Here is a 14,607-nt window from a genome sequence, read left to right as displayed (position 1 = left end):
CTGATGCACATCGTTCAGGCCGTTTCGGGCCGCAACGGGCCCAGTGTTTGAGGAGATGCAAGTGTGGGCAGACTTGGCAGGGTAGGTAGGTATTTGAGACTCATGTTGTGCCACCGTCGGATGACAACCATCTTGAAAATGCATCATGTCGGGGAAGCCCCAAATGAAAAGGCTGGGACGTCGCCCTGTCGAACTGTTTGGTCGGTCTGAAGAAAAGCTATCATGGTATAGAAAAGTCTTCTTGCGCTGTAGCGGCGGACAGTTGTCTTAAGGTTGCTAAGCAGAAAGCGCTAAGCGATTCCCTAAAGACAAAGACATCCATTCTCCTGTCAGCCAGTTTGTCCATATTTAACCTCACTGACACGAAACGTAAAATATATATTTAGTACAGCTCACCTATCTGGGTAGCATCGCTCCAATGTACCTGCCAAGCTGAATGAGGAGAAACAAAAGTAGGTAATCAGCCGCGCCACCAAGGACGACGACTCCAACGAGATGAAGTGTCGCACCGAGGAACTGGTGTCCCTGTTGGGCCGTGTTGAGCGGGACGAGGATCGCATCTTGCGACATCAAACTGAACACAACCGATAATTAAGAGGATAGATCAACAGTAGTTAGTGAGATTCTTCTTCATTGATCCGGTGCCCCCAAACAGCATGCCTCAAGCCCTCGACGACATCTATCCTGTCTCATTATTCCCTGCCCCACTAATTAATTCCTGCCCGCCTACCTGCCCTCCCAGTCGCCGGCCCTTTATAACCCCCCCTCGCGCAAGTGCCTTCCGTCATACCACAACGAATCACCACTTCCAGGACGCTGGATGGTGTATTTGGCGAGGTGCTGACAACCACTCCTTACGTCTGACGAGGCTTAGGTTTGATTCCCACTGTAAAAACTTCGACGGGGGTTTTTCGTAGCCGGCTACTATGTCCTCCATCGACGGGTGGGGAGAGGTCAGGACGGTGAGCTTTTTTGTGGGTTTTGTTTTTTTCGATTTTCCTTCAATTAAACAATTACGCAGCTGTACCCACCGTTCCCATACCACCAAGTGCAATCAAGGTCCGAATCAATGAAATAATCTCGATAATATTATCTTATCGATGTTCATTAAAAAACAGCAAGTACTTGTGGTGCAACAACCCTAACCCTCAGAAAACATGTCTGTTAACCTGGACAGACACGAGAGGACTGTCACGGGAGTGGGCGCAACTGACCACTACGTAGCACCCCAAAACAGGAGGGTGGTTCGAACTGTCCAGTCGAACCAGGAGTTGCGTATATGAACCACACTGTTACAAGCGTGACAAGTACAGCACAACCCCACCCACACTACATACAACCTTACCCGCTTTCCCTCTTGGCCATCCCCTTTTCTGCAACATACAAAGAGGAAAACCTACACAGTGTGGGGAGCAAGAATAAGAAACGAGAACAAAAGGGGGGGTCACCTTCAAATGGAACATTTTCGTATTCCCGGGGCAAGCTTTACATGGGCACGATGGGGAGCGAACATGGGAAGTGGGGGTTGGCAAGTTGGGGTCTGCCCCGTTGGTCCAATAGAAAACCTGCGTTGTCGGCAGCGCTGCCCGTTCGGGTAATACTTAAGGAATGGACATCCCAACAGTTGAGACTGCACAACGCCAGAGGGACATTTTGGTTCCGGGACTTAGTAGTGGCGATGAAGTTTTGTTGCAACGCATCGTACCTTTTCTCACCTGATGTTTTCCTCTAAATATAATTACAAGGCTAGCCAGCTTCTTCGCCCATTTCGACAGCCACGAAACGATAAATCAGACTTGGCTCACCGTTATCCTTCCTTTATAATGACTCTGTTCATGTGGATTTTCATGGATGGCTTCCTCTTTTCCACCACTAGACCTTAAATGCTAATCTGCACCCCACTGTCAGAAAGACCCGTGGCTTGACCCCATGAATCAGCAGCTTCAATCCCAGCCTGAGCCACACTTTGATCTCCGGCGGGTTGTTCCTGGAGGTCTTCGTGAAACACAAGGAAGTCGTCAAGGTTCTTGGCGGCCAGATGGCGCTTGTCCTTCACTGGACTTGTCTTGCCTGTCACATCCTGGCTCCCATCCAACACAGCCGCGCCGTTTTCCGACTTTGCAGAGACCCTCGGATCGAAAAACAGCGGGTCGTCCTTGGGGGCCAAACCTACCAGTTTCCGGAAGGACTTAACTCGATCACCTACTCGCGAAGCCTTGATATTGGCAGTGATATCTGCCTTGAACTGGCCCAGGTTGTCGCGCTCTCTCCTTTTCACCAATACAGCAGTGCGTACAAGGCTCGGTAGTCCGCTCTCCTCCGAGGCATTCTCCCGCAGGGTCCTGTCAACACCGTCAGCAGAAGAAAAAACACTAATGAATACAATGTAAGCCAAAAAGAAAAAAAGAACCACTCACCAATGCACAGAATTCGGCTCGCCCCCGCTCTTCTTCACAAAAGTCGGATACCCGGCCGCAAACGTGAAATCCAGCTTCGTCATATCCACCCTCGTCCTCTTCGACACCTCCGGCCCCGCTTGCACAATCGGCGGATATCCCACCATCAACTTTCCCTTAATAGAAACCTCCTCTGTCACGCCCCGCGCCCTCACCCTCGTCTTCAACGGCACGCTCGGCGCCACCTTCTCCACAGACGGGGTGAACCGTTCAATATCCCGGAGTGTATACGCCCCCTGCCGCTTGCCCTCAGCGGAGAAGGTCACGTCGATGTTGACTTCCTTAAACCGGCGGCCGAGACGGCCGGGGATGAGCAGCCACTCGAAAACGATGAGGGTGGCCGGGCGGCTGGGGTTGGTGGGGGAGTTGGAGGTGGGCACGAGGGTGCCGTGGGTCACGTGGACGAGGCGGCCACGGACGGCGGTGATGTCGGTGGCGCGGTCGTAGCCGGTGAGGTAGATGCGATGGGCCTCGGGAAGGTTGGTGAAGGGGTCGCGGAGGTTGTTGCACACGGTCTGGAACATGCCATCGTCCGCGGGCACGAGAGCTTGGCCGAGATTGTATTCGGCGAAAAAGTCGGTTGTTGGGTCCATGGTATCTTCCGTGGTTGGGAGGGTACTGTTGGAGGGCTGCGTCATGATGCACACCTAATTACCCTAGCCAAGGATTGTTCAAGGTTGGGAGTGAAGGGGGTTTGTGTTGTGGTTGAGTCACTAATGTCAACTGCCAAAGAGTTCTTCGCTATCAAGTAGCGGCTGTAGAGATGGAATGAAGCTGTCCGTGTTGTTGATGGAGGATGAGGGAGTTGCTTGGAACGAAGAGCCTTGCCGTTGAAGTGGGCGGGCTGGAGACCCCTAAAAACTTGACCACAAGGCTCTGAATGCTGTAGGGAGGAGTTCATTGTGCAAGATTTGCGAGCCCGGAGAGCAACCCCCTCCAATGGACGAGAGCTGTCACCGCCTAGCTGCATCAAGTCAAAGAGGGGTTGGTACCTGAACCGACCAACCATCACGACTGTCAAAGTGACATTACATATCTGTACGACCGCCACCGAGGGGATCTACAAGGAGCTTATCGCCTATCCGGCCCATGTATTGGGGAGATATCTGGGGGACACTTTTCAGCTGAAGCGGGAGCCAAAGAGCGTCCAACTACGGCGACATTCAGCCGCGAAGAAGCAAGTCTTTGAGCCAGGAGCCAGCGTCCCTGGGCAACTCCGCGGGGTTCTTGGCGGCAGGAGTGTGGTGATTGCTCTCAGCACCTTTGGAACCAGGAAAAGAAAGTTGATTGCTAAGGTATGCCCAGTTTCACATTTTTACGACAGCGTCTAGCCTTGGTTGTTGTTCAAGAGGCGCGGTTCTCGTTCTCATAGCCACCAGTTTCGGGCCCTATTGAGCTGACAGGGAACCCTTTATACCTTGGGCAAAAGTTTCCACCCAGTACCGAGCGTAAAAGCAAGCTCAGGCTGCTCAGCTGTCCCAAATGGCGCCATACGCATACATTCCTCTCGTCTCAAGACCATACACCACCTTCTTAGTAATCTTCTCATTCGCAATAATAATAACCGCCTCGGCACCAAACGAAGTGGCCAAATTATAAGCCATCGCAACCAGGTCTGGCCTGCCCAGACGGCGGGTATCATGAATAACAGCATCAGGGATCTTGGCCCTAATCGCATCAATCATACCCTGGCCAAACGTCTTCTCCGGATTGGGTGTGGACCAGATCAGCTGGGTTGGGCAGCTCGGCGCCTGCAGGTGGCCGAGGCAGGGGCCTATGCCCGATCCCGTGGCCACGACGACGACCCGGCGGAACAGCGTCGCGATGCGCATCACGCCGCATGCCGGTAGGCCGCGCACCCACAACGCCGTTGGCGGACTGCGGATCAACGCCCCCGTCCAGTCGCCCCCGTTAGACACCACCAGCGAGTAACCCGCGGGCCGGCCGGCGACGGCCTCGGGGGCTGGGACTGTCGCGAACGAGTGCCACTCGAGAAGCGGCCGCGTGGAGATGCGGGTGAAGGAGCCGTTGACGGGGACAGTATAGTCAAAGTGCAGGCGCACGGCGTGGTCCGAGAGCACCTCGGCGTCGACGGGGACCTTGCGGAGGAACAGCCAGGGCAGGGCGATGCTGCATGTCGCGGCGGTCAGTAACCACAGCGGTGCCGAGCGCAGGCAGGCATCGCCGAGGGTGGTGCCCGCGGGTTTGGTGTCGTTGGCCAACACGACCGTCTGCGCCCAGAATAGACCCAGCATGGTCCAGCCGACGAAGCGGTGGGTGCGCTCGAAGAGGTTGTGGCGGCGCTTGCGGAGGGGGGGCCATGCGAGTGTGAACATGACGCAGAAGAGTGCCGTGAGGATCCAGGAGAGGACCGTCGAGGCGGTGGACTGCTGTTTCGGTGCCCCGGGGGAGCCCGGGGAGCAAGAGATCATTACCGAGCAAGCCGCGTTGGTTAGGTTGGATGCGAGCAGCCAGGCGCCGGCGCAGAAGGCAGCGCCCGAGTGCACGCCGCCGAGGTGGTAGATCTTGGCGCAGCTAGCTCGGATGAGTAGGGGCCAGGACTTGGGCACGGAGCAGCAGATGGTGTACAGGGCGTTGATGACTAAGTCCTGGCGGATGAGCACGGCAACGGCGAGGTTGATGGCTGTGATGGTTGCGAGCCACTCTTTGGGGGCGTCGGTGACGAGCACGGTGATTAGCGCGGCCGCGTTGGCGATGCCTACTACTGAGAAAAGGAACCGGTAAACGATGAACACGCGGTACACCAGGTTGCGGATGGGCTTTGGCCACGTCTTGTCCGGCAGAGGCCGAGACAAGTCGGGCTTTTCGTTTGAGTGCTTCTCGCTTGAGTGGGTAGACCCAGACGACGACTCTGGCCCCGTCGCGGACCTCGTTTCGGCGAGGTTGTTATTTGAGGAGGATGGGCTGGGCTGTTTGGCGGCCGCATGCTCTCGGAGGGCTTTCCTGTCCACCTTTCCGTTCGCCGTGTGAGGGAGTTCATCCAAGAGGTGGAACTGAGTGGGCGCTGCGTAGTACGGCTGTTGTTGGGCCATATGCTGTACCAACGCGTCAAGGTCGCAGGTCCTCGGGGTAACGAAGCCATGGATTTCTCGCCCTATTAGTAGGGCAACCGCGCGTTTTACTCCGGGGGCAGATCCAAGCGAGGCAGATACACCATCCAGTTCAACTCGGAAGCCCTTTGTGAAGTTAGCGAAAGCGAATCTTGGGTACATCTACTACAACTGTGCTAAACCAGCATATGAATCCATACCTTGATCTTGATCTGATCATCCGCTCTTCCGAGGATGTCAATAGCTCCGTTAGGATTCCATCGGCCCAGGTCGCCGGTATTGTACATCATGCTCCTTGAGGTATTATCAGTAATCAGTACTCCCCATTATCGTCCAAGTTAAATCCAGCAGCACATCCATAATTAATTACTCACCCGTCGTTGGTAAACTTGTCCGGCAGGTACCTCTCGCTTGTCTTCTCCGGCATCCCGACATAGCCCTTGGACACGCCCAAACCACCTGCCCACATGACGCCGACTTCGCCAAGCGCAACGGGCTCAAGATTCTCATCGAGAATATAAACAGAGTTGTTCGGAGTCGGGGCGCCGACCGACAGAGGAACCCCCTGGATATGCTCATGCATAGTGTTCACAATCGTCGTTTCGGTCGGGCCACAACAGTTGTAGTAAATACCATGGGCCGCCCAAAGATCCGCCAGCCTAGGATAATCAAGTTAGTCCAACCCATATTGTGGCGGGGGGCTCTGCTGACCTTTGGCTGCTTGGTTCTCCAGCCGTTGCCACGACTTTGAGGTTTGGAAGGGACACTGGGTTGTATTGTGATAGAATGCTCGGCGTGCAGATCAACACATCGATCTACAGGGCATCGTTAGCAAGTTCGGTTCTCGCGACAGCAAATGCTTCTGCTTCAGTAACACATACTTCACGGAGTGTTGTGAGCCAGTCAGAGCCCCTTATGACCAACGTGCCGCCATTGCAAAGGGCACCCAGCATTTCCCACGCCGCTAATTACCACGACATTAGCTAGCTGCCCGTGTGGTGGTGGCCCGCTGGTGGACAAGTAAGGTGGTAGGTACTAACCCATGTCGAAGCCAATGTTCAAAACCTGTCCGACGCGCATTTTAGGCTTGATGCCCAGCTGCCCAGGAGCAAGGCAGACGATGTTGGTCACATTCCGGTGAATGACGTCGACACCTTTTGGAGTTCCGGTAGTACCTAAGTGTCCAATTAGACCACCTACCTAGTAGTAGTTTAACCGTCTTGGGAGGTGATTGGGGTCATTGAGTGGAAACGAACCGGACGTGTAGATAACATAGCAACCCCCGTCAGGGGTCGCCATGTCTTGAAAGTCGGCATCGTCCTTCTCAAGCACTTCACCATCTGTATCCCTGTCGTCCAGGGCAGGAATGACAACCGTCTTGCAGTCCTCGCTGACCTTGAGAAGCCGGTATTGAGTCGAGGTGAGACAAAGCGCAACCGGCCCCCGGCCCCGGCCTTGGGTCCGCTGACTCTGCTGCAGCACAAAGCGGAGAGCCGAGTCCGGCACAACCCCCGCATCGAGGGGCACGTACTGGGCGCCACAGGAAAGGATGGCCATAAGCCCGACCAGCATCTCGATGCTCCGCTTGACGACTAGCGGGATGCGGTCGCCCGGTTGGACCCCCAGTTCTTGCAGCTGGGCGGCCAAGCGGCGGCTCCTGCGGGCGAGCGATGCGTAGTCGATCTCCCTCGCAGATCCTGCGGACCCTGCGGAGAGATCCTTCGCGGCGATAGCCTCCGGGTGCTTTCTTGCGTGGTGGTAGAAGGCTTCTGTCACCGTTCCGAATGGCGCGGCGAGTCTCGTCCCGAAGCTGAAGCACAACGGGCCGTCCGGCCCAGATAGTTCATTGGCTTCATTGGCTCTGGTCTCCGCCGAGGCGAATGGGTGGTGGATGTGCGGCGGGCTCATGCTGTGGACGGCTGGGTGCATACCCGGAGGTACCTCTGGTTTGAATGACAAATAAGGGGTTGCAGCGAACAGCTTAATATTGAGTATAGTGTATGAGGTTACAGCCACGATGAAACGCTCTGTCAACGAATAGGCCGGTTTCAAGGCAGAATATTCCAAATACTTGGAAATAAGCCTCTGGCTAGGGCTGATCGATGTTGTGCTTACTTGTCGGACGGGAGGAGAAATCAAATATATAGGCCAGCTTTGCCGCCGTCGTCCAATAAGAGACACGTTCAATCTCTTTGATCATGTCCTCCCCCCCGAATCCCCAAAGGAGAAGCCGGTAGCCCCAGCGGCCTCTCTAGGCGCCGGCCCGGCCGCCGCCCAGACAGCGCTGCCCAGTGTGCATCGGGGAAACGACGGAAATGGTTGGTACTACTACGAGGGGGAGCATCTCTCAAAGCCAACTTTTCGGTACATGTAACACGCACGGATTCTAGTGACACCCTCGGTTACGGCTACGTAGCAGATCAAAACCGCAGTGGTTTGGAATTATCTCAGGTTAGCCTCCTCCTTGTTTAGCATATCTGTTTCTGGCCAACTTCAAATCGACAGGATGGGGCTGCAAATAGTTTAGCCCCCACAAGCTATAGCGCTACAGATCTGGACACGGCAGAAGGTGGATTAAAAAGGGGGTTTCCACCGGCGATCTCCTCCACATGCTCCATGCAGATGCATGCGACGTGTTTCCACATCGGAGTGGGACTGGAATGGAGAAGGTGGGCGTATGATATTAAATCCATACCTGAACTAAGTCCCCGCTCACAAGGCCGGTGCAGGGCTCACAGCCCACATTACTGTCAGCAGTTCATACATTTCGCCCATTAGGATACGCAGCCTTGTATACAAAAGGGCCTGTAGTGCCACGTATATGTAACCTTGCACATGCAAAGTCCTAGGATGTCTTGAGTTCTGGTTTATTACTAGTAATGATCGCTACCGCTAGTAACGCGAACTGCTCCCCAAATACATAAGATGCGGCGTTTTTGACCTTTTCGACCGAAGAACATGACAGCGACGGGAAAAGAAAGAAGGACCTGTCCAGGACTCGGTCGGCCGGTCCAGCTCTGGCGACCTCCGCGGAACAGCTGCATCATGAATGCGATCCTTCCACAAACGGCGGCTAGTGTACTTGGAAATCTATCTGTCTGTATGGACGAGGACAACGTAGTGCACGTAGCGAGATGGGGCTCCAAGCGGCCAAAAGGCAACCTGCCTCCGTCGACCCGAAAGCAGTCAACACTCCGAGTCGGTCCAGTCGGACCGACGGGTCGCTTGTTTCAACGGAGGAATCCGGGTCTCTTGACATCACAGTCGCCCGACTTGGCCCCAATCCAGCTGTCTCTTGGGCCTAGAGGAAGATACAAGTGGTAGGGAGCTATGGCAAGCGAAGTCGTTTCCGCTTTCGGCCGTTGGACCTAATCGAGTGATTAGCAGAGATCGGGGCGAGTGCTTGCAGCTACCGTTACATCGAAACCAGATCAACCGCCCAGCAATCCTAAGGTCCTGTTCTTGGCGACTGGTGCACGGTTCATCGATGTTGCGTCGGAGAATAGAATGGCACGCCATTGATGGAACATTCCGCACATTGCTGACCCCTGAAGTGAAGGAGCCCTATCCGTCCTTGTTTTCAAAGATTTATAATCCCTTACGCATCTCCTGCTCCCCCTCCGTCCGTCCCCGACCCAGTTCTCGCAGAAATCCATGCGCCAAACACGAGGAGCGAAGCGCCAGCTCGACCACGGCGCGGGAAAAAAGCCACCTTGCTCGCTACGACCAGAGTACGACAATGTCAGAGCAGCCCCCTAGGTCGACCCTTGTGCAGCGAAGCACACCCCATCCCGGGGTCGCCGTCCTTGCCTTCAACCGACCTGAGAAGCGTAACGCGCTTTCTCAGTCCCTCATCGATGAGTTTCTCAGCGAACTGGCCACAGTGTCGGCAGATCACGCCATTAAAGCCGTCATTCTGACTGGCGGGCCACACTTCTTTTCTGGTAGGTTCAAGGTTGGGGACGCCCCGGCGTGATCCGCCTACCTACCTAGCCAAGCTCGCCAAGGTGCAGGTAGTTGACAATGATGGGCTCGGTGTGCCCACGCACGTTCCAGCCGGTGCCGATATCAACGAGATTTCACGCCTCGACTTCGAAAGTGCAAGAGGATGCAGGTATCTGGAAGATCTCTGCAACGGAATGGCGGCCGTCCGGAAGCCGGTCATCGCAGCCGTTGAGGGGATGGCGGTAAGGCGAAACAGGCCACTCGAGCAAGCGAGGCACGCGTTCTTGGCTGACTCGGTAGCATTGATGTGCAGCTTGGCGGGGGATTCGAAGTCGCGCTTATGGTGAGAAGCACCTAGCGCGCTAATAGAACGCTTGCGATTGCGGCAATGGTGAACCTCGATTCTAACGGTCACTAAAACTCAGTGTGACCTAATATTCGCGTCCGAGATTACCAAGTTTGGCCTACCGGAAGTGAGGATTGGACTTATCCCGGGAGCTGGAGGCACCCAAAGACTGACGAATGCTGTGGGCAAGTATCAGGTAAGTCAGAGGAAACAGGAAGCAAGAAATACTACCGGGGTTTCCATCTCAATCGTCCACTGACTCGTCCCAATAGGCGATGAAAATGATACTTTTCGGAGCAACGATAACCGGACAGGAAGCGCTGAGCAACGGTTTGGTCACCGAACTCTCCCCCCCTGGGTCGGTGCTCGACAGGGCCATCAAGGCCGCCCAACAGCTGGCCAGTCTCAGCTCTTCCGCCGTGCAACTCGCCAAGGAGGCTGTATGTCGCAGTAAGTCAGCTATTTCACGAGAGCGTTCAGATCAAATACTCACCACCCGGCTCCATTCTCAGGCGACAAGTTGGGCCGGGATGACGAGTTTGAGCGGAGTCTTTACTACTCCGCCTTCGGGACAGCTCATAAGAGGGAGGGCGTTTCGGCTTTCCTCGAGAAGCGTTCACCGGACTGGGATAGCAGCGGAGCCTGACAGGAAGTTAAAGCGTTCGGAACTCTCAAATTAGGAAGGTCACAAACAGGGGTAGCGCTGCGAGCTTGCCATAATTAACCCCTGAGCTAAACTAGCAAGACGGAGCGGAAAAATAATTTGCCGAAGTACTATCAATGGAATATCTGCAGTGCCCGCTTGATATCACGAAAATGCCTTGACTGCCGACGCCTGGGTGCCGACGCAGTACTGTGTAAAGGGATTAAAGTGGTTTTCTTCTCATCAGAGAAAATCACATTATGGGGCGCCATGTATCGGGCGGCAAGGGTGATTTGGGACGTCAGGGAGACTTATTTGATGGCTGTCCATCAAACACTAATCAGAGATAATGCAGCATTTGGGCTCAGCCTCAGAGGCTGTCACCCGTGCATAAAGCTGACCAGCCCTGCCCCTGAGCGGCATCGTTGGTCACATCTAAGCCTTCGACTTGTCCTCTGCTCAGGGTTCCCCTTGTTACCCTTGATCCATCGCCCCCCAAGCGAGGACCTTAATAAACCCGAAAGTCACGAGCTTGACGCTCCTCGTACTCGTAGTTGCTGAAGTAAATGTCGTGCTCATGTTGATAGCACTTGAAACAGAGATCGAAATCGATGGGGCCGCTTTGGCAATGGTAGTACTTCCAATCGAGGTGCTGGATGCTTTTGTTAGTCATTTTTGCTCTATGCACTCGACTAACTAGAGCAAAGGATGGGAAGGAACTTTGGCATGAATGAAACGTACCATCAAACACGACTCGCAAAATGTGTGATCTCGAAAAGTTGTTTTTCCCGGAAGAACGCGATCATCATCGCCAGTATCAGGAAACTGGGAGAAGCAACTCTAGAGCTCACGCCCGCAGAGTAACACAACATGGCGGGGCGTCCATCGATTATGAGACCTCGCCGTCGTCTTGGCGCCGCTATCCACCAGCAGCTGAACAATTCCGTCGTTTTTACCACGGCAGGCCCAATGCAGAGATGTCCATCCGAACTTCTGCCTCCCTGAGGCGATCCAGGAGGCGAACACATGTGGCCGTGGAGTGCAATAATACTGCGTAGTGTAGCAGGTTGAGGCCCTGTACGTCCGGTAAAGTGAAGATCCCGCGTGGCCAGGTGCTGGTGGGGGGCTCGGACCGCCCCATCATCTCCTGCCTGGTTCTTTCCTGGATTGCTTCAATGAACTCCCAGTCTCTTGATCGAAGGACAGCGGTGCTAAGGGGTACCCGACCAGTGTAGCTGGTAAAGTGGATCCTGGTCAATACTCGGTCAGGCGACCTCTCAAGCAGCCAGTCGATGGCTTCCAGAGGTATTCTGGAGTCCATGGCATCATGCAGGGATGAGGGACAGCTGTACATCACTGACCTGTCTATCGCCCGCGTTCGGCCCGCCTATAAAAGTTTCAAAGAGGTAATGATTGCCTCGGAGGCCAAACTTTTGAAACATCCACGCATGACCCATTAGAATGGTGTGGCATTTTCCTCTGCGGTTTCGAAACTTTCGGGTGACGCAAGTTCAAGAGCTTTCTTCATCATATCAGTGCTCCCCGACGCGCATGCCGCGCACAAAATGGTACCGAATTTGCCGCATACAATGTTTGGGTCTGCGCCGGCTTCCATGAGGATATCTACGGCATGCTGTTGGCCCGCAAGCATGGCTGCGTGCAGCGGAGTACCGAGTTTGGACTCGCCCAAGGCATCTGTGTTGATGGCCTTCTTCATGGCTGGATGTTGAACAAGAAGCCGCAGGGGTCCCACGTTTTCATACGTAACCAATGCTTGAATGGCCTCGGCCTTGGAAGCTTCCGTTGTCGCCTCTGGTACGAAAAGCCAGTGGTTGAAGATGAGCTCGACGAAGTCCATGCGAGATATTTTCATGGCGTCCTTCAAGGCCTTACTAGGAGTTAATCTGTCTTCATGCTTGCCCTTTGCATAGAAGTCGAGGAGGACGGCGACTACATCACGAGTCGACTCGCCCATGGCAAAGTCGAGCAAGGTCCGATATGGATCACGCCAAATCGGGCGTCTCATCCTGGCGTTCCGACGTAATAGAAGACGCACGATATTCGGGCGACCCAGGTCGATGGCTTCACAGAGAGGCGTTTCGCACGTTTCGACATCAGGCTTCGCTCCACGATCGAGGAGTAATTTGACGGCCTCGTAGGCTCCAGTCGACGCTGCCGTGCGAAGTGCCGTCTTACACGTTTCTTCTACCAGATCCGGGTCAGCACCTCGCGCAAGCAGGAGCTGCATCGCCCGCGAGTTCTTGCTCGGGTCTAGGTTGAGAAGGGGAATGAGGCGGTTTCCGGGAAGTCCGCGAGATCCGTCCTTGCCTGCTCCGTCTACCGGACAACCAGAATCGAGCAGGTACTCCATGACATGGAGCTGGCCTTGCTTAGCCGCAGCAATCAGTGCTCGAACCGTGTCAAAATCGTCGTTGTAGTGTCCATACAGCAGTCGCACGACGTCCAAATGGCCCGCGGCAGCAGCCGCAGCGAGTGGCGTGTGGCCCCTTATGTCCTTTGCAGAGAGATCCGAAACGCCGGCGAGCAGGCCCACCACCTCTGTAAACCCGCGATAACACGCGTAGTGGATGGGGATACACTTGTCAATCCGTGTCCCCGGACTTCTTATGGAGTTCTTTGACAACAGGTCTTTGACCATGGCAACGGATCCGACCTTGGCAGCACGATGAAGGGCGATCCTGCCGTTGGCGTCGGTGAAATTGGGGTACACGCCCCGACTAAGCGCCATGGAGCAGAGTTCAGGCAGATTGCCGGTAGCGGCCTCCATTAGGATTGACACGCCCTTTGTGTTACCGTAATTATGGACCACTTGGTACACTATGTCCATGTTGGGTATCTTGTCGTCACCCATGCCCATGTTGTCGTCCATGCTCATGTTGTCCATGCTGTCCATGTTGTAAATGGTGTCAAAATTGTCAACATCATCATCATCCGCCGGACTTGCAACAGAGCCCTCATGACTCAAAGATGGAGTTCGTTGCGGCACAGCCGGGAACCTGCCCAAGAGTTGTTCGGCAATGTGGGTGTGTCCATGTCGTATGGCAAGATGCAGCGGGAAGTCGCCATATTTGTGAACGGAAGTGACGTCTGCCCCTTCTCGCAATAGTATATCCACTGTCCTCTGGCATCCAAGCGAACTGGCAATATGTAGTGCGGTCCTGCCAGAATATTCATCGACGCCGTCCACAGGAATGCCAACGGATAAGAGCTGCTTAACGACTAGGTGGAACCCGTGCGAGGCAGCGATGAACACGGGGCTTCGAGGGCTCAGAGCAAGATTACTGATCTCGTCTTCGTGTATGGACTCAAGGATTTTTTCGATAACCTCCAGACTACCGTGTTCCGCTGCAGCATGCAGCGTGGACCAGCTGTGGAGGCCCACGGTGGTTAAGGTCTCGTCCCCGCCGCTTATGGCATCCCAGCCACTAAGCTCTAACGCCTTGTCAATGATGGCTTTGTCGTCATACTCGAGGGCAACGCTCATGACGTCGGCGAACTGGCGATAGAATTCCCAAACGGCTGATGATGGTGATGAGAGTTCCGCAGCGAACTTGTCACGCTCCGTGGGGTTGCCCAAAACCAGGGCCGGTAGACGAATCATAAAGAATTCTTCTCCTTCTACTAGGCCGAACTTTTCCCTCATTTCGGCGTGAAAGGCACCCTGGCTGGCGGCCAAAGACCTGAGAACGGAGCCGTCAGGCAATGTTTCCGTGGACATCGCTCCAAGAATTTCTTGTCGGGAGGTTTCGGCTGCGTCAAGAAGCAGCCTTCCAGCAACAGTTAGAGGCTATGGACGACGGGCGAGTAAAAAGAGGGTCCTCAGATCATCCAGGTCCCTGATCTCCAGAAAGTCTCGCCACTCTGAACTGGAAACTTGGAAGGGTTCCTCCTCTATTATATTTTTAGGTCGGTGCGATGGGGGGAGAGCGAGGTACGCAACAAAGGTGAGCCAGAACTTGATTGCGGATTCATCCTCGAAGACTTTTCCGAGGGCGAGCTGGTTCTTGTCTGACATATTGGCCATGTCATAGTGATGTATCCAGTTTTGGGCGGCGTACACTTTGAAACTGATAAGTCAGGGGGTCACCCACCCGACCGGTCCGGGAGCCGACCGCATAATAAGAT

The 14,607-nt window shown here is 54.7% G+C and overlaps 4 protein-coding genes across 4 annotated transcripts; 1 reads left to right on the top strand and 3 right to left on the bottom strand.

Moving 5' to 3' along the window:
- Positions 1-1,879: 1,879 nt before the first annotated feature.
- On the bottom strand, positions 1,880-3,094 carry C8A04DRAFT_28944 (uncharacterized protein; the record flags this gene model as incomplete). The annotated part of the gene is made up of 2 exons (XM_062780836.1): positions 1,880-2,342; positions 2,418-3,094. The coding sequence occupies 2 exons, from the start codon at positions 3,092-3,094 to the stop codon at positions 1,880-1,882; spliced, it is 1,140 nt and encodes a 379-aa protein (XP_062636678.1).
- An 831-nt stretch (positions 3,095-3,925) lies between these two features.
- On the bottom strand, positions 3,926-7,435 carry C8A04DRAFT_37504 (uncharacterized protein; the record flags this gene model as incomplete). The annotated part of the gene is made up of 7 exons (XM_062783895.1): positions 3,926-5,653; positions 5,728-5,818; positions 5,902-6,186; positions 6,239-6,342; positions 6,409-6,491; positions 6,568-6,702; positions 6,784-7,435. The coding sequence occupies 7 exons, from the start codon at positions 7,433-7,435 to the stop codon at positions 3,926-3,928; spliced, it is 3,078 nt and encodes a 1,025-aa protein (XP_062636677.1).
- Positions 7,436-9,266: 1,831 nt separating this feature from the next.
- On the top strand, positions 9,267-10,464 carry C8A04DRAFT_12467 (enoyl-CoA hydratase; the record flags this gene model as incomplete). The annotated part of the gene is made up of 6 exons (XM_062777351.1): positions 9,267-9,471; positions 9,584-9,714; positions 9,786-9,815; positions 9,898-10,014; positions 10,091-10,268; positions 10,331-10,464. 6 exons carry the CDS (start codon positions 9,267-9,269, stop codon positions 10,462-10,464), a joined length of 795 nt encoding a protein of 264 aa, XP_062636676.1.
- Positions 10,465-10,969: 505 nt separating this feature from the next.
- On the bottom strand, positions 10,970-14,497 carry C8A04DRAFT_28941 (ankyrin repeat-containing domain protein; the record flags this gene model as incomplete). Its single annotated transcript, XM_062780835.1, has 3 exons — positions 10,970-11,113; positions 12,050-14,249; positions 14,418-14,497. 3 exons carry the CDS (start codon positions 14,495-14,497, stop codon positions 10,970-10,972), a joined length of 2,424 nt encoding a protein of 807 aa, XP_062636675.1.
- Between the last annotated feature and the right edge of the window lie 110 nt (positions 14,498-14,607).

This window comes from Dichotomopilus funicola (genome assembly GCF_033296635.1).
Source record: "Dichotomopilus funicola strain CBS 141.50 unplaced genomic scaffold C8A04scaffold_34, whole genome shotgun sequence".
Lineage (NCBI taxonomy): Eukaryota > Fungi > Ascomycota > Sordariomycetes > Sordariales > Chaetomiaceae > Dichotomopilus > Dichotomopilus funicola.
Note: the sequence above shows the minus strand (reverse complement) of the source record. Positions and strands in the feature narration are given on the sequence as shown.